This window comes from Prionailurus bengalensis, chromosome B2, assembly GCF_016509475.1.
Source record: "Prionailurus bengalensis isolate Pbe53 chromosome B2, Fcat_Pben_1.1_paternal_pri, whole genome shotgun sequence".
Taxonomy (NCBI): Eukaryota; Metazoa; Chordata; class Mammalia; order Carnivora; family Felidae; genus Prionailurus; species Prionailurus bengalensis.
Window position 1 is genome coordinate 15,708,305 of NC_057349.1, and position 22,975 is coordinate 15,731,279.

At 49.3% G+C, this 22,975-nt stretch overlaps 1 protein-coding gene across 7 annotated transcripts in view; it reads right to left on the minus strand.

Annotated features, from left to right (window-relative positions):
* PHACTR1 (phosphatase and actin regulator 1) overlaps positions 1–22,975 on the minus strand; it is a 561,485-nt gene that overhangs the window by 57,513 nt on the left and 480,997 nt on the right. For 5 of the 7 annotated variants that reach the window (XM_043590813.1, XM_043590811.1, XM_043590815.1 and 2 more), the window contains one exon: positions 10,164–10,485. In XM_043590813.1, the coding sequence (XP_043446748.1) occupies positions 10,164–10,485 (322 nt within the window). The remainder of the gene's footprint in view (positions 1–10,163; positions 10,486–22,975) is intronic. The other 2 variants (XM_043590814.1, XM_043590817.1) reach the window with 1 other exon arrangement.

Below are 22,975 nucleotides of genomic sequence, written 5' to 3' on the forward strand. Positions count from 1 at the left end.
ACTCCCACTCGGGCCTGACAGACAACTCCTTGTGGTGAGGGTCACTGCAGGGGGCTTAGCAGCGTCCCTGGTCTCTACCCAGTAGATACCAGTGGCACCTTCTCCAGTTGTGGCAAACAAAAATATCACCTGACATTGCCAAAAGTCCCGTGGCGGCAAAACTGCCCATTTGGGAGCCACTGGCCCAGGATATCTGCAACAGCTTTGCTACTTGCCGTGTCCTCACAGTGGTACCATGTAAGTCTCTCCAAGGCACCCGTGGCAACGACCGTTGGGAGTCCGCAGCATCCGCTGGATGATCAGGAACCGTCCGGATCCTTTCTCCTAAGTTCTTGACCTGCTGTGTCCCAGGCTGGTCCTTGAGGGTGCAGCCATCCCACTGATGCTATCAGACGTCCGCTGCAGAAATTCCCTGCATCCCTGCTCCAGGCCCTGAGCGGTCACCCCACCAACGCAAGAGCTCCGAGCGGGCTCTTGAGTGAGCCAGGTCAGTGATTTACAAAATGACACCCCAGTGGCCTGAAAGAGTCACCACACCAACTGGGGACCCGGTCAGACTCCTGGAGGAAAAAGCTGACTCATGTAATAAGATCCCTTCTAGACCATTCACAGCAAAACTCCTTGGGATGGAGCACTGAGTTTGCTTGGCATTCAGATGGATCTCGTTGCCTGTGGTTTGTGTTCACGGTTCCTCTCCCCAGTTAGCTGCCTGGGAACTAGAACCACGGGTAAACATAAAGCCTCTCATCCCCGCCAATGGAACCTTCCTTTACCGTTACCATACTACTGCACACAAAGAGGGTAACAGTTGACATTTTAACAGCTCACCCTGTGCCACATACTGGTTCAGGCAAGCCTCGCAACAACCCTGTTGGGTAGGTCCTACTGTTATGCCCCCGTTTTAGAGAGGAAAAGTGAGGCACACGGCCAAGGTCACAGCTGCAGTGGTGCAAGCGTTACCGATCTCAGGCAGAAAGACAGCAGAACCTTACCCCTTACTGACGTCACCGTACCGCTGCCCAGGCAGAAGCGGAAGTCCTGCTATGGCTCTGAACCTTTCCCTGCTTCCAGAACCTTCCCCTCCCCACCATCTCCAGGGCTGCTAGACAGGTCTGATCGGGTACTTCTCCCACTGAAGACTTCTGAAGGGTCTCACTGTCACCGTGATAAAGTCCACCCCATGGCCTGGACGAGGGGGACGCCTCATGAGATGGTCCTATGCTTCCTTTCGACCTTCTCTGTTACTATTCTTCACCCCAGAGCCAGCCACACTGGGCCGCTTGCTGCTTCCCAAGCACACTGGGAGCCTTCCTGCCTCCTCTCTGTTCCTGCCATCGCTCAGGCTCCGAACTATCCCCTCGGAGTGTGGCCTGGGGCACCCCCCTCCCTTCGGGGATAGCTCATGTGCCATTGCTTTTGAGCAACCTTTTCTGACTTTTTTAATAGAAACCAGGCCCTTCTCTCTGCTGCCAGGCCCTGAGCCCACCTCTGAGAGAGCACTGGTCACCTTACGTTGTGATTACGTGTCTATGCATCTACCCCCTGCCCCACCTACCGTGAGCATCGCTGATGGAGGCGGGTTATTAATTATCTTTATCCCCCAGCCCCGTTTTTGTGCATGCTTTTGGAACTGATGGAAAAGTCAGGCAAATATTTGAACTGAAGTCTCCTGGAATCAGAGTAGGACGCATCGTATCTATGATTTAATTCATAAAATAACGATCCCCGTGACCTTTAGAGCCTTGCCCTCATAGGGAAAATATCCTTGTGGAAGGAGAATTAAGGTTTTGGAAACCGTGATCTAGAGAGTGTTTCCCTAAGAAAATAATCTGAGATAAGGCAAAGAGACCTAGGCCAGGAAGAATGTCATGGTACTCACGTGCCTTCCATCTTGGGACTACGTGAGCACAGAACATGTGTAAGAAAGAGTTAAGGTCGTTATGTTTTCTAATTAAATAAATTTTTTTTAAACATTTATTCATTTATGAGAGACAGGGTGTGAGCAGGGGAGGGGCAGAGAGAGAAGGAAACACAGAATCCGAAGCAGGCTCTAGGCTCTGTGCTGTCAGCACAGAGCCTGAAGCAGGGCTCAAACCCACGAACCGCGAGATCATGACCTGAGCTGAAGTCGGACACTCAACCGACTGAGCCACCCAGCTCGTTTCCAGTTTTATACTCACATTTTCCAATTTTATACTCACAGCCCATCAGGTCACTTCCATTAAGACTGTCCAGAGTTAGACTGTCTTGTAAGGTGAGGTAGTCGGGCTAGATGAAATCTAGGTGGTTTCTTCTTCTATGACATTCTATAATGAATTTAAATAAACACCAAAGGCCCTAAATTATTCTCCAGGGATGGGGAAAAAGAGGAGATTCTGTTTCCCCTTCACGTAGCTCCAAATGTTGTAATTGTCTCAGCAAATGTCTTAGGGATGAACATGCAATGATATTTACGACACATCGGACAGCTGTGCCATTTTGACTGTTTCCATTCTACGCATTAAATATAGCAGGGGCTCCACGGCTCAGGATGAAGGAGTGGGGGGCATCCTGCCAAACAATGACAATAGCTAACACAAATGGTCCTTTAAGGGCCCTAGAAAAGTGCTTTGCCAATGTTCATCATCTCATTTAACTTGCACAAAACGCTGCAAAGTTAGGAAGGGTACTGTTACGATCTTACGGACGAGGGCATTACGTTTCTCAGAAAACAAGTGATCACGTGGTTGTGATCACGGCAGGGACATAAACGTGGGTTTATGTCCTGAGCCTGTGCCCTCGGCACCACCCATGCCGTCTTGCCCCAGAGAACCCTCGAGGCCGACGATTTTCTTGTACACGTGCGTGCTGTGAAATGCCGTCTGCACCCCAAATTCCAGAAAACACACTGGGAAACATAATTTTCCATCTATCAAAAAGCAAGGATAAGAGATGCTCGCAGAACCCAACTACTCTCTTGCTAGGAAGTTTGCTCTGAAGAGCCCCAAGGCTATTATGGAACACAGAAGCAGGTCTGAATTCTGGACTCAGGCAGCATAATAGTTTCAGGGTGAGTAGGTGTTCAGGCAGAAGAGGACGCAGGAGACAGGAGAATAACTGAGAGGCTGAATAATCCAGCCTTGGATAATGGAGTGCTGTCACTAAAAAGGGGGAATGCAGTGGGTGTCTTGTGGCCACATTGATGCCTATGTCATTGAGGGTAGAAAGGCCTCACCATCATCTTGTCCCACTTCCCTGCCTTATTTTTCTTCAGTGCCCCCTCCCTGCTTTAAGCACATTATGTTTTCATCGGTCTCCTCCACTGAAACGTAAGCCCACAAGGATGCGGACGCTGTTTTGCCTTCGTTGACCAAAAATGGTATCTTCCCTCAAGGAAAAAAAAAAAAATGAACCAACAGGAGAGTATAAAGAAGAATTTACCTCAAACGGGATGCCCACTGCTTTCAACACACTGAAAACAGAAGACGTCTAAAAGCTTGAGAGCAAAAGGGCAGTCCTACATCAGAAAAAGCATACGTTTCCAACTCTCTGCTCCTTCGTCGTGTCCCCATGATACATGGCAGAAGTGAAAAGTTTTATTTGCTCACTCAGTCCTATCTCCAAGAAGAATAACATTGATTGAGTCTTTGGAAAATCCGACTCCCCCTTTTGACTCTTACTAAGCCAAGTAGGAAACACACAGATTGAGATTACAAACGCATCCCTCAGATTTCCATCCACCTCCTCTCCGCCATTTTCCTAGCAAATAGTCACGTGTTTCTAAGAAATCCTTGGACTTTGAAAATTAAGAGCCTGTCTTATCTGTCATGTTTACTACTGGTAAGGGAGAAAGAGCTTTTTTTTTTAATAATTCATAAAGAAATGCATGCCAAAACCTCTACAAGAATTCAGGGTCATGACCACAGTTGGCCTCTTGACAAGGAAGCTTCATTATCTTCGCTTTACCTCCATCACATGGTTAATGGGCAGAGGCACAGAAGGACACTGGGCCTCATCCATGCGTCGGGGGATTATCAAACACCTTTGATACTCTTTTAGGAAAATGTGGACAGGTTTTGAAGTTAAAAACCGTCTATTTTAAATCCCAATCTTCCTTGAAAATACTTGGGGACCATTTTATCATCCCTTACTGAAGGAAAACGTGTAATAAGGAGAGACCGCTTTCTGGCATCGGATTTCAGACGCAACGCTTCGTTAAAGTTTTTAAGACGGAGTTGATCTCCTCGAAGGACAGAGAAAATTGATTATCTACAAATGTAACACTGAAAGTGAAATGAGACTTCCAGAGGGAGAGCTTTTGAGTTCTGGTGCCCACGAGTTACAAAGAGGGTTTTCGGAGGGGAGAGAGAACGGTTGTCTTCCTGGAGACCAAAAACGTGTGAGAAATTAGGGTACAAGTTGCAGCGCCCGAGGCTGAAGAGTGACAGAAATAACCACTGAAATCCAAGAAAATCGTTAATCGGCTTCATTTTAGGCAAGCAGGCACGCTTTGTGTGTTTTATCGTGGCCTTCTAAGATAAGAAACTCAACATCAGAGCTTTGTTTTTTGTGGGGTTTTTTTTTTGGTGGGACTTTAGTCAGCAGGAAACTATGCCGTTCTATATATAGACTAGGGTCTGAGCCTTCCCGAGTGGAGAATGTGTTTGGAGCTTCTTTCTCCCCAGCAGTGGTGATGAATTTAAATTAATTCATTCACAACCCTTTCTCTGCCCTTTACGAGGACCAGGGACCCACATTTCTGAAATCCTGTCTGGGCTGGGTGTCAGAAAAGAAAACCCTAAGGCACACACAGTCTGACCCGCAGCCCACCCTTCCCAGCATCCTCCGGTCCTGACGGAGAAGCCAAACAGTGGTGGCTTTCTCACACGACTTTGTCCGCAGACACCAGCAGGGGTCTTGGGTCACGCTTGGCTGGATGCCAGGAGGGTAGGACGTGCAGTGAGGAGGCCTATGCTTGAGACCCGGCTGGGCCACTCACCAGGGTCTCACACACCAGGTTGGGTTCCTCATCAGCTGAATGGAGAAACCGGTTTGCTTTCTCAGAGGATAACACTGGTGTGGTGAGCTTCCTATCGGTCAATGCTGGGGGTGGCGGTTTTAACTAGGGCTATACTTAAACCCTGGCCATTTTTCATCAACCAGTCATTATGGATATTGCCCATGAACTTATCAAAACACTTCCTTTAGAGTTTTTGTATTTTTTTTGCCCGAAAAATCTTCCCGGACAACGGTTTCTGAGAAGACCAAAGAATCAACAGTCATGCATCGGGCAAGAGCAGGGTTTCTGCTGATGCACACGTAGGAATTCAGGAGCAGATTCTCTTTTGAAAACATACTTCCCTTTTTTTATCCTCTTAAGACTTCAAAAGATGCCAATGGTTTGCGTGGTCTCATTAACCTTCCTTTTAAGCAGTCTGTTCCTCACCTCGCAGGGGAAGATCGGTCTTGCTCCCAGTGACCTCACCTTGCACTGAAATCACGTCACGCCCCCCCTTAGAATGAGAGTTAAATTATAAAACCCTGCCGACGTGCCACCACTTGAAGAGAAATGTATGCTTCACAAAGATATGACCTAAAATAGGAGGCTGACGATACCGGTGTTGAGGTCAGGGACAAATACGGTCATCAATACGAGGAGGAAAGTCCTTTCCCGGAAACGCATTTCTTTAAAAACGCACGTTGTTTCATATGTGACGAACAAAACACTGAACTTCTTCAAACCAGTGCTACTTTATAAGCAAATGACACTTAGGTGCTCAGTTTCGTTCTTGCCAGGGCACCAATGTACATCTGCTTACCATCACAGAGCACTCTGATTTGTAGACGGAAGCGTTATTAACACAAGCAGTAATTAGACTGTCAACGGCTACAAAAAAACCCCTTGGAAATCATCTAGTTCAGGACCGTGAATTATTCTTTAGAATTCCCTGTGACCCTGGAGGTCACATGAAAAAAAAGTACTTGTCACCATGGAATGGATTTATCCTAGGACTATGAATCAGCTGTGCCCTTTGAAAGTTCTCTAATTCTGGTATAATGGGATTCGAAAGATTGAAGGAATCTTGGGGGCGGGGGCTACTGATTTCATTTGCTTCTGTCCAAAGTTGAAGTTACTTCTTTTTTTTTTTAATATTCTTGACAGGTAGTAACTTAATCCCCAGCTAATGTATAAATATAAAAATGGGGACATTATAAGCAAGCACACTCAACTAGTCACATGCCTACACTTATCAATATTATTATTTTAAAGGAAAGGCCACAGATGTTATTGTGTGACTACCACGATGCTTGGCATGCGGTACTCAATAAGCATTGCTGAGAGTTCAGCATGGTTCTGGAAGTCTTTCGGCATCTGGTTGACCATCACTGGTCTGGACTTGCTCATACAGCCGTATTTCCAGAAACATTCACATTAGAGTTAACAACCTACTTCAGTCTATCTAACATGAGGTTATGGAGTGGGACAGGTCCTGAGCAGAGATCAGGAGAGAAGATGACCATCTACAAACCAAGGAGAGAGAGGCCTCAGGAGAAACCAGCCCTGTGACACTTTGATCTTGGACTTCCAGCCTCCAGAGCTGTGAGCACAGAAACTCCTGTTGTTTAAGTGCCCTAGTCTGAGGTCCCTTGTGATGGCCGTCCTCGAAAATGAATTCAGTCATGATCTGATTTTTGAAAAAAAAAAAAAAAAGATTTTAATGTTTATTTTTGAGAGAGAGAGAGAAAGACAGAGTGCGAGCGGGGGGTGGGCAGAGAGAGAGGGAGACACAGAATCCCAAGCAGGGCTCCAGGCTCCGAGCTGTCAGCACACAGCCCGATGTGGAGCTCGAACCCACGAACCGTGAGATTGTGACCTGAGCCGAAGTCGGACACTTAACTGACTGGGCCACCCAGGCCGCCCCATGTCATGATCTGATTTTTGTTACACATTGTCTGTCTGACTGAAGGAGAAGGAATGGAAACAGGAGACCAGGAGGGAGGGACAGTGGAGGTTAGGCCACTGGGTAGCAGGAGCAGGTACAAAGTGGCTCTCAGTATAGACCTGATAGGATTTGCAGACCCATCAGACATGAAATACAAGATAAAGAAGGGTGTTAAGGGTGACGTCCAGATTTCTGGCCTGAGCCAGAACAGAGCCCACTGAGGGGCTCAAGCCCACGAACCGTGAGATCACGACCTGAGCCAAAATCAAGAGTCGGATGCTCAACCAACCGAGCCACCCAGGTGCCTCCAAATCTCTCCATCTTTATTTGTTTCGGTGGTAGGCTTCTCTTTCTCTGGAGGGTGATCTTGTTAGAGTGATATATACATGAATTCCTTATGTCCTGGCTGGTCTATCAGAACAACCCTGTGTCTTGACCGAAGACAGGAAGGGAGTGAGACAGGAAGTGATAAGAGTCTGAGGGTAGCACCGAGCACAGGGGGCTGCCTTGGTCATGCTGTTCCCTTTCCTATCCCCTGTGTCCATATTATATTGTGATATTATGGAACAGAACAAATCTGTTTTCTTTGATTCATTTCAGTAAAGAACCTGACCCGGTTTGGGTCCAAAAGACCTATCCATTGGTCTACACTCAACTGAAATGTTCTGCAAACACGCGCAGAAATGACTGAAGAACAGCGTGTCACTTGGTTAGTACTTTCCATGGAAACTCTTAAAGTGGCATCCTTTGAGTAGAGACGTATTTAGCAACTAACATGCTGTCCTGAGTTCCTGCGAGAATCTCTTTCAATTGATTCAAGTTCCCATGAGATACAGAGACTTACTGGATATATAGTCGACGTGGGGATCGGGAATTATGTTGAGTATTAGCTGTCTCCAGGACAACAGCTGTCCTGTTGCGGAAAGAGTTCTGGATTTGCATTAGGAAGACCCAGGCTGGGGGATGTGTCCCCTCGATTTACTACCTGGGATGGTGCTTTTCAACACATCTGTGAGGAAGGACCAGTTCTGTTGGCCGGTTGGTTGGGATATTTATATTTTCAATCGATCACAAACTGATGCTTTTGTAAAACATAATAGAAAATATATAAAAAATGAAACCCTTTTCTATTATCATATTCAACAGACATGAAATCATTGTCCAATCAGTAGGAAAGTGTCTAAAAGCTTGCTCTCAGTTTCTGTACCTGTAGGGTTGCAGATGGCCAACAAGCAATCTGTGGACCACTCTTCCGAGAAGCTGGCATTGGGGAGCTCACTTAGCCTGCCTTAGTTTCTCTACTAACCCAGCCTCCCTAGCTGATGTGAGGATTAAGATGATAATAGTCTATCGAAGACTAAAAAGTGCCATCCAAATTTGAAATGACTACCTTCCTTATTAACAATAACAGTAGTTGGAAAGGATGGTAAGGGGCCAAAGCAATCTTTTCTCAGTGAGGGTGGATATTAATATACCACCAAGTCAGAATTCCTAGCAACGACTACTTCCTCTGGAATCGATTAGAACCCAAACCCAGAATACATGGCTGAGAGTCTGGACACTAGATCAGAAAGCTCCTGACCAGGTTCATCTTGCCTCTGGCCCTCTGGTGACCAGCAGGCCCTCCAGACTACAATTCTCCCATCTGTAGGGCCCAGCTAACAGCTGTCACTACTCTGGGACAGATACAGACGGTCCTGAACTCAGACACCTTCTGCACGGTGGAGTGCAACACTTTCTTCCTGTGATGCTAGGGAATTAGGTCAAGCAACATGCCTTGGAATCACGCTGGGAAATCTGGCAGAAGTGGGGTGGTATTTGAACACACAGACACACACACACTCTCTCTCTCTCTCTCACACACTCACACACACACACACACACACACAATTCAGAATGAGTCCTTCAGATTCTCTTCGCACATCTCCCAGCAAGGTAACTAGAGGAGGATTCTGGAGAAGGAGGGGGCTGCATCAGGGGTGGCTAAACATTAATGGCTCAGTAATCAGACTACAAGACCCCGCTTCCTTCTTCAGCAAAAACAAGGGCGTGCCTTTCTACCTCTCCTTGCCCCCTACTTCTCCGCTGCTGTCCTGCCGGCTCTCATCCTTTCTTATTTTATATTCAGATCATCTTTCTCCATCATAAAAATAATATACACAAAATAAAAAATTAGCAGTACAGAAATATATGAAATAGAAAAATAAAAGAATTTCTCTCCTTCTCCCCATCTGAGGGATAGCCACTATTTTTTTTTAATTTCTTTAATGTTTGTTTATTTTTGAGAGAGAGAGAGAGACAGAGCGAGCGAGCACGAGTGGGGGAGGGGCAGAGACAGAGAGGGAGGCACAGAATCCGAAACAGGCTCCAGGCTCTAAGCTGTCAGCACAGAGCCTCACGTGATGCTTGAACTCATGAACCTTGAGATCATGACCTGAGCAGAAGTTGGACGCTTAACCAACTGAGCCACCCAGGTGCCCTCCACTACTAATAACTGTGTGTATATGTTTTCAAGAAATGTTAACAGTTATAGAAGCATATGTGTTATATATAAAACACATATATGTTACCCTTTATATATATTTATGTACTTACATATACTCGCATATAAATACGTATACTAATATATTTATATTTAAAACTTACATTAAATATCTATTTTATATAGTATGTAATTTATTACAAATATAAACGTTTAATATGTATTATATATCTATGTATTTATATATTTACACATATGCTATTTATACAGTACATATGTGGGTATATCTGTTACTTTTTCTTCTTTTTTTTTTTTTTTTTCAGAAAGAGCGGGGAGAGGGGCAGAGGGGAGAGGGGGCGGGAGGGGGAGAGAGAGAATCCCAAGAGCAGGCTCCACACTGTCAGCACAGAGTCCAACGTGGGGCTTGATCTCACAACCCTGGGATCATGACCCGAGCTGAAATCAAGAGTCAGATGCTCAACTGACTGAGCCATCCAGATGTCCCACTTCTCCTTTCTGATAAATGTGACAGGCGACATTTTTTTTTTTTCTCCCATACTTCCCTTGGCATTCGGTTTTCGGTCTGGATTTACTTTCAAACTCCCCTCCCCGCCCCCCGCCCCCCACCCCAAGTGAGAATGAGCCCTTACCCTGGTCTTGATATTCCTCAGTCATGGTCAGATCCCCGACCACCTTACCCGGCCGAGCCCACCCCCCTCCTGCCCTCCCTCCCGTCCCCCCCGCTCCCCGCCAGTTACCTTTCCAGCCTCTGCATGGTCATGGCCAGCGTTTTGTTCAGCTCCTCTATCATCCTGCAGCCGGAGGGGTGCATGGGGAGGGAGCCGGTGGTGGAGGGCAGGTGTGGCCCGAGGCTGCCGTACTGTAGCTGGTGCTGGATCTGGGACGGCAGGACCGTGTGGTGGTGCTGGGCCCCGCTCTGCTGGCCGCTCTTCTGGGCCGCGTAGGACGCCAGGGAGAGGTCTGGCCCCCCTACAGGCATACAGATCATGACTTTCTTTGGAGGTAGCGGAGGGGACAGTTTCACTGGCAGACAAGGCAATTTCACAGGGGCGCCAGGATCTGCAGCACAAGGAGGGCGAGAGGCACACGTGAGTTCGGGGGGGGGGGGGGGGAAGAGACCTAGAACACCACTCGTACCCACCTTGGGACTGTGGGCACGGACGCGGACCCCCACTGAAGACACCAGCAGGGTTGGTGACGCCCACCCGGCACCCACCCGCTCTGGTTTCCCGCCTCGAGGGAGCTCAGGGACCCAGGGATTAGCCATGTGGGTCACACGGCCATCAGGCTAAGTATTAGGCTCACCAGCAGCAGGAAGGGGAAGTGAATGCGCTCTATGTGATCACAGAAACCCCTGGGACTTTAACCAGACCTGCTCTAGGAAATGCCATGGTGTCTACAATTTTACCACTGTCATGTGAACATAATCCTTTTCAGCCGGCACTTTCATTTTAATTCTTCTTCTTCTTCTTCTTCTTCAATTTACACCTTACATCCAAGTTGATTAGCATAGAGTGAAGCAATGATTTCAGGAGTAGATTCCTTGCCCATGTAGCCCATCCCCCCTCCCACCACCCCTCCCGCAACCCTCTGTTTGTTCTCTGTATTTAAGGGTCTCCTGTGTTTTGTCCCCCTCCCTGTTTTGATATTAGTTTTGCTTCCCTTCCCTTATGTTCATCTGTTTTGTCTCTTCAAGTCCTCACGTGAGTGAAGTCATAGGGTATTTGTCTTTCTCTGACCAATTTCGCTTAGCATAATATCCTCTAGTTCCATCCACGTAGTTGCAAATTCACTTTCTAACAGGCATGGGACTAGAAGCCAGCCCTAGGTTCAAGTCCACTAATGGCATGTCCCTCCACAAGCGGCATCAGTACTGCTAGCCTTAATTCCCTCATCTGGAACCTGGGGATGATGCTTTAGGAGGATTCGTGGTCATAGGGCTCAGGTGCCCCCATGGGGAGGCAAGGCTTCCATGGTCTGTGGGCTATTTAGCTCATCTCTTCACGTCCACACTTGACCTCCATGAAGTCTGAGCATGGTGGCTGGGCTCGCTGGCCCACTCATGTGGCATCCACAGTTGGGCTGTTCAAACTGTACGGAGGCTCCACTACCCATTCCTGGGCCCCGGTGGCAGGTGCACACACCCAACACCCCTTGGTTCCATGACAATGTCTCTGAAGCTTCTCAGAGATGCTCTAAACTTAGGGGAGCTTCGGGACAGACTAGCCCTCGGGACAGACTAGCCCTTGGGGCATCTTTGGGATGACCTTGCAAATTCCGGGACATGATCTAGCACCGGTGGGGGGCATGGTTGGGTCTTGTGGGCTGTGGGTGGGCCTGGGAGAAGCCTAGCCAATAAGAGCAAGATGGTGGGGAGGGGGAAGGCCGTATGGCATGTGTGTGATGCAGACAGAGCTCTCTGAACTTGACAGCTGGAATCCACATCAGGGGGCACTGCAGGGTTCTGGGGACTTAGAGTTTTCTCCAAGTATCTGTTTCCCGTGTGGCCTTCTGTAGTTTAACCCCCACAGTTCTGCCAAAGTGACATCCTGAGGGCACCAACCTGATGTCACTCCTTTGTTTAAACCCCAGATAGAAATAGAGCCCACTTTCCTGGCACATCATCCATGGCTCCCATGGTCTGTGTTTAGATGTTTAAGTCATCTCTCCATGCCCACACTTTCCCTCCTGAAGCCTGCTCTGGTTCTCCTGTTAAACACAGCCTCTCCGGGGCGCCCGGGGTGGCTCAGCTGGTTAAGCGTCCGACTTCAGTTCAGGGCATGATCTCACAGTTTGTGAGTTTGAGCCCCGCGTCGGGCTCTGTGCTGACAGCTCAGAGCCTGGAGCCTGCTTTGGATTTGGATTCTGTGTCTCCCTTTCTCTCTGCCCCTCCCCTGCTCATGCTCTGTCTCTCTCAAAAATAAATAAACATTAAAAAAAAAAACCAAACCACTTCTCCTACCATATCCGAAAGACTGTAGATCAGAATCTCCTACTGTTTCTCTCCTGTGGATTTTACCTATTTGCTGGCCCCCAAACTCAGTGTCCACCCTCCCCTAAATCCCACAGGGTGGCCTTTGTCCCTCACATCCTCCACATGGGGCTGTCACGATCTTCCCTGGTCTCCTCAAGGCTCCCGTCGCTCAGCACGATGCTACTCCTACGTCACAGAGAAACCCAAGGTGTGCATGCGAGGCCTCCCCTGCCCCCCAGAACCACTGCGTTCCCCAAACTAGCTGATGTCTGCACACCCCTGGGCCTTCTCCACTTTCTCTCAGTTTGGAACATTCCTCTCTGTTTTGTCTTCTTGGTCAATTCCTCCTCTCCCTGCAAGATCCAGCTCAAAAATGACCTGCCCTGAAGAACCTTCCTGGGTCCTTACCTCCCTCCTTCCATTCTGCACCCGGCAGACCTACCTTGGGCACGAGGTAGGTCAGTGCTAATGGCAACAGGGGCATCATAATGACAGAAATAACTCTAGCCGCCCCTTACCCCATGCTTACCATGTGCCAGACACTGTTCTAAGTGCTTTTCATTTCAGTCCTCACAAGGAGCCTCTGGCATAGACACACAGCATCTCACTTTTACAGACGACGGCACCGGAGTCTGAAGATACCCAACAGCACTTCCTGCTTACGTAGCTGTCTCCTCTCCTGGAGAACAAGGACCTCGGATACTTTGTCATTCTATGCTTAGCATCTGGCACGGTGCCCAGCTCACAGAGCGAGAGGCTCACAACATGTTTCTAGAACGGGCTGATGCTACGAGGCTCTGCTGTGGGATGAGTTCTCACCTTCCCCAGAAATAGATACTCTCGGGATGGGAAAAATGGGAGCGTAAGGTGGACAAAAATTTCAGGATCACGCAGCTGTGGGTGTATGGACGCGAAACCATGGATCCTAGAGCTGAGATACGAGGAAGCCTAGCAATTCCAGGAGGCCTGAGAAAAGATTGCTCCCCAATGCCAAAATGGCAGCCAATCATGACCACGGGGTTCCCTCATGCTCCTCCCCAAAGGCTCACCCTGTTTGTCACCAGCCCCCAAGCACAGGACACAAGGTGACCACGTTCAGGAGCATGACCAATGGTGCTCACCACAAAGTGGCTGAGATGTAGACACTCACCCCCCTCTGTCCAGTTCCTGCTACTGAAGGGTCCACTCCCTTGACTCTTGGAAGCCTTCACACAAACCTAGCAAATGCAACGTGTACGGAAGTGTTAAGGGTTTCTATCCAAGAACTCTTAGCCTGTCCTTCCTTCCTTTGCAGATCTAAGGCAGTAGCTAGGTGCTCACTCGCTTGGGCAGGAGGAAGCAGAGCTAGGAAGGCAGCATGGAATGGTCTACCTGGGAAGGAACAGTGATTACCTTGAGTTCTACCCACCTCTGTAACCTATAATGTCCCCCCCACACTCTACCACACGACTTCCTGTCACCACGACTCTAGCAAAGCTTCCTTAGTTTCTTCACTAGGAAAATGGCCAAGGGAACACCAGGAATTCTATCAGAACGCGTAAGGAAGTAATGACCGAACTAGCGAACATGGTTTACTTTCATTGCTCAAGAAAGGAGATGCTGGGGTCCCAGGGGACCCCTTCTCTTTTCCTGCATCTCCTTTCTGGTTGTTTTACTCTACACGGTCATCAATTAAATAGGTGTGGGAAATGAAAATGAATTACTTAAGGTAATTTTTAGCTCGGTAGACCTGGTATAAAGAGAGGAGATTGGGAAAAAGGGTAAAATCAGCTGGAATTATCAGCTTTCAGTGAATTCGCTCCGCCATACCCATCTTTCTCCAACATGGCAGACAAGTGAGGAGGGTCTAGGCAGCCTGGATCTTCAGTAAGTTTCAGTGCCTGTTTTTCTATCTTTATGACATCTTATTTAAAAAATTTTTTTTCAACGTTTATTTATTTTTGGGACAGAGAGAGACAGAGCATGAGCGGGGGAGGGGCAGAGAGAGAGGGAGACACAGAATCGGAAACAGGCTCCAGGCTCCGAGCCATCAGCCCAGAGCCCGACGCGGGGCTCGAACTCCCGGACCGCGAGATCGTGACCTGGCTGAAGTCGGACGCTTAACCGACTGGGCCACCCAGGCGCCCCTCTTTATGACATCTTAATACCACGTGATTGCTCATAACAGATCTGGAGCCATTCTGAGTGTCTATGACTTTATCTTTCTGTCCCCTGCAAACTTCTGTGTTCTCCGCCCCCTTGACCACTGCACCAGTCTGGGGCCTCAACTCCTCTAACTGGGTGGATAGCAGGGTCCACCCTCCTAACCCACCTGCACCCCAGAGGGGCATCTCCCTACAGCACGTGTCATGCCGGAGGTCCCATGAGGACTCCCTGCCCCAGTCAGTGCTACGGGTCACCCAGCCCCGCCCAGCCCAGCCCAGCCCAGCCGGTGCCTCCTGCCCTACAGCTCCCTGGCCAGGCCAAGTTTCCACACTGAGTTTCTCAGGAACCATGCTCATCCTCAGTCAGGGCTTTTGTCACACCTGCCCCTCGAAAACACCCTCCCAGCTCCTGCGGGATGATCAAAAGTGCATTCACCCTTCAAAGCACAACTGAAGACCCAACGTCCCCCGTCGCGGCCTCTCCTGCTCTGAACTCCCGCGGCCCTGATGGCCAGCACCCCCATTTAATTCCGCCCGATACTGTACTGGTCAAGGCCAGCTGCATTTGGATAGCTCTTCCCACACGTGCTACTGCTGTCCCCACAGGATGCCCAGAGCAGAGTGTGGGGAAGCCCAGGCTCCTGCAGCCTCATGGTCCTCAACCCCAGGGGCGCGTCACCCTCATACCGATGCCGACCCGCCTGCCCTTCTCAGGGGTTCTATCGGGGTGCGGGGCGCCCCGCTGCGTACTCTTTACAAGCCATGTTTGAAAACCCCTCAACTTCTTACTCCTGCCCTGTTCTCTGAAACGAAACACAAAAGGGCGCTCATTCTTAAGCAGAGTTCTTGGACCACCTGCAGCGGTCCCAGCACTGAAGCGGTCCCCAGGCTTCACCTCTGACCTGCTGAATAAGAATCTCTGAGGGCGCCTGGGTGGCTCGGTCGGTTAAGCGTCCGACTTCAGCTCAGGTCACGATCTCACGGTCCGTGAGTTCGAGCCCCGCGTCGGGCTCTGGGCTGATGGCTCGGAGCCTGGAGCCTGCTTCTGATTCTGTGTCTCCCTCTCTCTCTCTGCCCCTCCCCTGTTCATGCTCTGTCTTTCTCTGTCTCAAAAATAAATAAACGTTTAAAAAAAAAAAGAATCTCTGAGCCAGGGGTTTGGAGTTTAGCTGCTTCCCAGGTGCTCCCCAGTCAGGAAGTGAGAGGAAAGAATCGGGGAGAACCACTGATTTGAGGTGCCGAACTGCTTGAAGCACAGGGCTGCCCGAGGCAGGGATACGATGCATCGGTTCCATCCGGCCCCTGGGCCGGTCCGCGGCATGGTCTCCAGGTTCTATTTCTATGCCCCCAACCTACAAAGAGTAAAAGACCAATCTGCAGGAGACCAAAGTACTGAAAGCTAAACTATCGGAGATCCACTCGCCTCACCAGTAGCTGTGCCTAAATCTAACGTCTGCAATTAAGGGACTTGTCTTTAAACGGATTTGTCTAATGGCACTCCCAATTTAATTGTCTCTTTATAAAAATCACTTATCATTGAGCATCTCGGGGGATGAAAAGATTTCCTATATCCTTCTGGGTGAGTTTTTCTCTTTTATTTGCTTTAGAATGCTTTAAGGACATTTCAGACAAGTTTGCCTAAAGAGCCCGTCTTCAAAATCTTGCCTCGAGCAATAAATACTTGATCAGATGTCTTGATTTTCCTACCGAGTTGATTCAGTGCATGAGATCCCTCTTGCCTCCTTCTTGCTGATTTCGAAACGCCCTCTGTGTGCTTCTGTGTGCAGTTATTAAACAAATGAAGAGCCGTATACCCAGTACTCATTTCTGCTTAATGAGCCACTGGCATTTTTGCGACAAGGATGACAGACGGAGATGAATGGATTGGGGACGCCCTGCGTGACTTCACGGTTTCTTTCCAAGAGGCCAATTTCTCAAGGCAGTGATGTCACCCACTTCACTAGGCAGGTATGGGAGAGGCAGGTTCCTGGGCCCCCCTTGCAGATTCAGATTCAGCACGTTTACAGTGGGGTCCAGGAGTCTGCTTCTCAGAGAAGCTCCCGGATCACGGTGACCTCGGTCGAGACCACCCTGAGAAAGAGCCCCCAGAGGCATTCAATCACTTCCCGCATCCGTCATGCTAGACACAGAAGATAAACTGTAAAATCAAACACTCATCCAGCTCTGTTTCAGTTTTCCAATCTGTGAAATGGGGAGGAATTAGTAGGTCGTAGGCTTCTTGAGCCAATTACATAATATCAGTATGTACCCGGGGCAGCACGGTGCCTGGTACTCGGGTAATAAATAGTAGCTATGGATCTGGTCGCTATCATTGTCTTCATTATAGAACTGCTCCCTCAGGGGCTCATCTATTCCCCCCAAGGTTGGTTAAGGTGCCATCACTAGGCTCTCATGGGTCCTGTATTTCCCTTTGCCACGGCCTCTCCTATAGAGTCAGTTCAGTCCACTTCATTTTTCTTGACTTGTTGCCAATTTTTACTTGCAGGAGATATGACAAGTGACGCATTGCTTGTATCCTGCTCGGTGCGGCTGTTTCCTCACCTGGCCAGGGACAGGAACTGGGCCCAGGGCATAGCAGGTGCTCCACAAACATCTGTTGGTTTTCCTTCTCGTCACGTCTTTGGAGCAGCGGGAAAAGGTAGAACTTAATGACCAGGGTCTCCTATGCGAAGGCTCTGCTAATCAAAGGTGGGGGGGGGGGTCCGTGGACCAGCAGAGGCAGTGACTCTTGGGAGCGAGTCGGACACACAGATTCCCAGGCTCAGCCCAGGCCTTCTGAATAGAATCTGCGTCTTGCCAAAGTCCCCGGGGGACTCTGCACCCGACAACTCCGATAGGCTATCCTCTAAGAGCCACCGTTTTGCGAAGAGACTGCTCCCTCGTGCAAAAGGGCCCCCTGGGGGCGATTTTGCTCCTGCACCTGCTCTCGGAGCACTGAGCAGGGGCGGTGGGAGGCTTCTCTTGCAGGCCTGCGAAATCACCCAGGTCTCAGCAGAGCTGAGGTTTAATCCCAGGTCCAAGTCCAAGAAGCTCTGTCACTTTGCCTGAGACGTTAGCCTTCCTGAGCCTCAGTTTGCTCATCTATACAAAGGGAGCATAACCCGCCTTAATGTCTACCCAGCTTCTTCACGGGGACCAGCGGGCTGAAATCCAGCCTGAGGCCTGTCCTGGGAAAGGCAGTCACCCCCAGAGGAAGGGGCCGCCTTCTGTGAATTCGTTCTTCCAAAGGGCACCTTTTTATAATTTTTTACAACTTTTAAAAATAGCTTTCTATAACTTTACAAAGTCCCTGAAGAGTGAGCGGAGGGCCTGAGTGTAAATCTGTGCAGCTGAGTCCTTGATCTGTAAAAGGAGTTCACCAAATACAGGCTTCGTTGGTTCTGAAAAAATAATACATTCTCTGCCTCTCCCCACAGGTTGCCGCGAGGGTCGGACGAGGCGGACACACTCTGATCTGCGGACCGCCGTATACCTCTGTCCCGTTGCTTGCGGGGCACTTGCTGAACCCTGGGGAGAGAGTCCCCCTCGGCCTGATGCTGCCCGGCTGGCGTGGGAAGCGAGAAGCCAAGACAGCAACGGGGAGTGTGGTGGCTTGACGTGTGGTGGTTCTAAGTCAGTAGGCGAAAATCCAGCTGCAAGTGAACCAAATAACGGGAACGAGAGCTTCGGAAGGACCGTCCCGGCAACCTTCCGGGCTTGCGGCAAAGCGGTGCGGGAAGAAAAAAAAGGCACAGCCATCGGGGTTCAGGGTGCTGTCCTAAGACGCGCTGCCCTGCATCGGTATTGAGGGCTGGCAGGAAAGAACCCAGAACCTGGAATGACAGAATCCAGACTCTCTGTGGTTCAGCAGCTGGGAAGGATAGCAAATCCTTATGTGTGTGCATGGGGGTGGGGGTGGAATTCAGACTCTTTACCTCTAAAAATCCAGGGTTCAAGAAGGTCTCCTTTACCTCGATAGCACCTCACTGAGTAAAATACTTTGCATCCATGGGAGGCATGGTGTTTATGGGTTGCCAGAGGACCCACTCTAGCTCCTGCATTTATAATGATGATTGTGGCTGGTCCTGCTGGGGCACACACGGAGCTCTCTGCTTGCTGCCTTCGAAATGGATGAGTCCTCTGCAGCCCGACCGATGGAGATGCAGTATATTCATAAACCGGTCTATGCTGATGGAGTGCAAAAAGCAGAATCAACCAGTTCCAGAGAGCAAGGAAAATAAACTCCAACTGTGGGTGTCACGGAGCCATAAAACCCAAGAAGGCTGTATTTCCAAACACGACACCGCTCTGGCTTACGACTTCAGACAAGGAAATGAAAACCCCAGGTGACTTCTGCAGTCCATTCTTACGCCACAGGACCGGAGTGTCTAACAGAACCAGTCTGGGCTAAAGGAACACAGCCCGAGCCTCTCTCCTCACTTTTTTATTAACACCTGCTGGAGAAGCCCATTTATAACCGAGGACGCGTTAGAGCACTTGTCCGTGAGAGTAGCACTTAGCGTCTGCGTGGACAGAGGTGGGGTAACGGTTGCTCGGTCATTTGCCACCTGGTTTCAGCGGGTCAGAGTCTTTGATCTCCTTTTATAGACACAGACAGTCCACCAAAGAACATAAAGAGCCTCTAGAGAGAGTACTTAGAATTTAAATGAGAATCCAGAATCACAGAGCCCAGAATCAGACTCCCTCTGGCTCCAACGCGGAGACAAAGGTGCTCAGATGAGTTCCGTCAATTCCTTCAGACCATCTTAGGGATTCTTAGGCTGCCAGGCCTTTTCCGTTGGTCAGATGCCTGGAAAGGCAAAATGTGTCTCCCGACTCCTTGTGGTAAGAGGGATGGTGTGGCAGGAAGCGAGTAACAGAGAAGTGACTTGTGTTAAATGCCCTAAGCCTGGCTTGCTCTCCCCCAAGCCGGCCAGCACACAGACACGACCATAAACACCTGATGTTCGTGCCAAAGATGTCCTGAGACCTTCCAGAATCCTAACACTGAGGGCCATTATAGCATACACATCACCAGCACCTGACTCTGTTTCTGAGTCGCTTTCTACAACAAAGCGTTTTGTTTTAAAATTTGTCCCCTTCCAAAGACCATCTGGATGGCAGATGACAACAAGGAGGGAGGGACATGCATCACTGAGATGGAGATGCTGGGCAGTGGGTGGGGGTCACAGCTGGGTCACCGGCCACCTTTGTAGGGCATGTAATTAAATTAGGTTTTTTTAGGGGCGCCTGGGCGGCTCAGTCAGTTAAGTGTCTGACTTCAGCTCAGGTCATGATCTCGTAGTTCGTGCGTTCGAGCCCCGCATCCGGCTCTGCGCTGACAACTCGGAGCCTGGAGCCCGCTTCCGATTCTGCGTCTCCCCTCTCTCTCTCTGCCCCTTCCCTCCCGCTCACTCTCTCTCTCTCTCTAAGATAAATAAACATAAAAAAAATTAAATTCAATTTTTTTCAAAGTGAAATTACACATGATTCATTGCCAGCAAACTGCTCTTAAGGAGTTAGAATTGTAGGTGTCCGTATAATCACGACAACCAACACCTGTTGACGAGATCAGCGGTTTGGGGGAATTATAAATCATCTGTACAAAAGCACATTATCCTGTTTGTTTTTGCAGCAATGCAGGGGAGCCCTGTTGCCCCTAGGGAGACCGGGGGGAGGAGAGCACCATTCAACTGGTAACTGAGCTGTGGAACCTAAGCCTTCTGCAAGACAGGCACAAAGGGAAATGAGAAGGTTCCAGAGATGGGTCTGACAGTCCCTCCCGGGAAGACTGCTATTTGTGACCATCCCGGCAAAAGCTGGGAGGGTCCGACCAAAGTCTCAAAGTCACAGTCATGAAAGCAAGCACAAATATGCTCACCTGATCTCAGAACCCTGGAACCAAGGGGAAGATCTATGATGTTTCGAAGTAGTTCACTGAGCTCGCATAAAATGAAATACTGCATAGACCCTAGGGAGCTAGGAAGGGGCAGAACATTCACGGAGAAGGTACAAATACGTTCAAGCTAGATCCCTAGGGATTATAAAGGCAACCTACGGATGGCTGCACTTCCTCTCCAGCCCTGCATCTACCTGAGGCATGATATGGATTCATTCTGGGGGGGGTCACACTCTGATTTCTTGCATTTAGTGATGGGGGTGGCTGGTCTACCCACCCACAGTCGGTGGTCTACCAGGGCCTCCCCATTTTCCCTTGAAACTCCCAGCGTGCTCTATGGCACCCAGGTCTGGACCCCAAGTTTGACTGATGGATGGCTGTCATGTTCTTTCACTTGTCCATGTAGGTATCACGGTTCCTTCAGGCACTATCGAAGCACGAATATCAGATTTGGTTTGCGGCACCACCCAGAGCCCGGGAACAAGTATCCTGCTATGAACTTGTGGGGCAAATGGTCATCCAGCTTCTCCTTCAAGGCCTCAGCTACAGGCGGCTCTCTCCCTCACAAGCCCTCCTGTCCTGGGGATGCTTGGCGCTAGCCGACGACGCGGCGGGGAATGAGCCCGACTACAACCCCACTCTCAGACTGCCCCCTGGACCCCGAACCAGTGTTCAAGAGGAAGAACCAGCAGGGGCAGCCGCTGGGGGCCTTTCGCAATTTCAGGTTGACAATGGCCATCTCCCGCCTTCATGTGTGCATCCAATTGTCAATCCATCCTGCAGCATTGTTGTCCATCGAATCCAGGAGAACATCAAAGAGACAGGTTTGGTTGAAATCAAGCAATTGCTGATAAATGCCCACAAAACGTGCCCCACTTTGTCCTCCAAAGTTAAATCCTTCATCATGGCATTCGAGGCTTTCCACAGCTTCCCTTTCAACCCACTTCTGGCCTGATCTTTGCTTCACTACAAGAAGCCTGCACTCTTGCCACGCTGGGCTATTTGCCTTTTTTTTTTTTTTTAATTTATTTTGAGAGCACAAGCAGGGGAGGGGCAGAGAGAGGGAATCCCAAGCGGGTTCTGCACCGTCAGCCCAGAGCTGGACACAGGGCGCCATCCCACGAACAGGGAGATCGTGACCTGAGCCGAAACCAAGAGTCAGACGCTCAACCGACTGAGCCACCCAGGCGCCCTATTTCTCGAACATACTATGCCTCAGACGTAGATGCCTCTGTGTACGTTACTTCATTTACCAAGACCTCCTTTCCTATCCCCACCTGGCAAAACTGTACACATCTTTAAGGCCTGTTTTAAATACCCCCTCCCTGATGATGCTATCGTGCTTTTTCTGAGTCTTTCCAAAGGCGTCGGTCTCTTCCTGTTTGAATTTCTTCAGAACCATGCCATCACGTCTTCGTACTAGACACCTTCTGTAGCTTCTAACTGCCTACGACCCCGACAGCTGATGAGGGAACACTGCTCATAAATTAAATTAAGGCTGGAAGAACACCAGGCACATGGTGGGCACTCAAAACGCACGTGGCATTCAGCCTTACGAAGGAAGGACATCTGATCACGTGCTGCAGCACGGATGAACCTTGAGGACATTATGCAAAGTGAAATAAGCCTCTAACAAAAAGACAAGCGCCGTCTGATTCCACTTTTAGAAGGTAGCTCCGACTCAGAGAAACAAGAAGTAAAATGGTAGTCATCAGGGGCTAAGCGGGGAGGAGAGAAAAAGGGGAGTTGTTTCACAGGTACAGAGTTTGAATTTCACAAGATGAAGAAGTTCGGGAAATCTGCCCCCCAACACTGTGAATACAGTTAACATGACCGAATTGCATACCTACAAACTGTTAAGAAGGTACATTTTTTTTTTTAAGTTTATTTGTTTACTTTGGGGGAGAGGGAGAGAGCACAAGGTGGGGGGAGGAGGGGGCAACAGAGAGAGAGAGGGAGAGGGAGAACATCCCAAGCAGGCTCGGAGCTGCCAGTACAGAGCCCAAAGCGGGGCTCGAACTCACAAACCGTGAGATCGTGACCTGAGCCGAAATCAAGAGTTGGACGCTTAACTGACTGAGCCACCCGGGTGCCCCAAGAAGGTAAGTTTTACATTATGTTTTCACTACAAAAAAAAAAGTGCCAAGTGAATTAAATCTCTAACCTAACGGTGCTACATAAAAAGGAAAAGTGTTTCGCTGTAATCTTCATGCTGATCACAGAGGTCAGAGCAGAAAGCACCCTTTAAAAAATGTTTTTATTAATAGGAAGTCCTCACAGGCACCAGGAAGGAATTTCTACATTTTAAGAAAGGGAAACCAAGAGTATATTGGGTGTATTTCCCATGCCTCACGGTATCAGCTATCAAGAGAATGAACCTTAAACCTCTTTCTGAGGCTTCTGGGTTGCAGTTGATGTTTTCCATTTAAGGCAGAGATGAGGTTCAAGGTCACAGGGGTCCATTCACAACTCTTCTTGTGCCTTCAGAGTAGAAGGCAGGGAGGGGAGGCAAGGATAGAGGCAAAAGCGTAT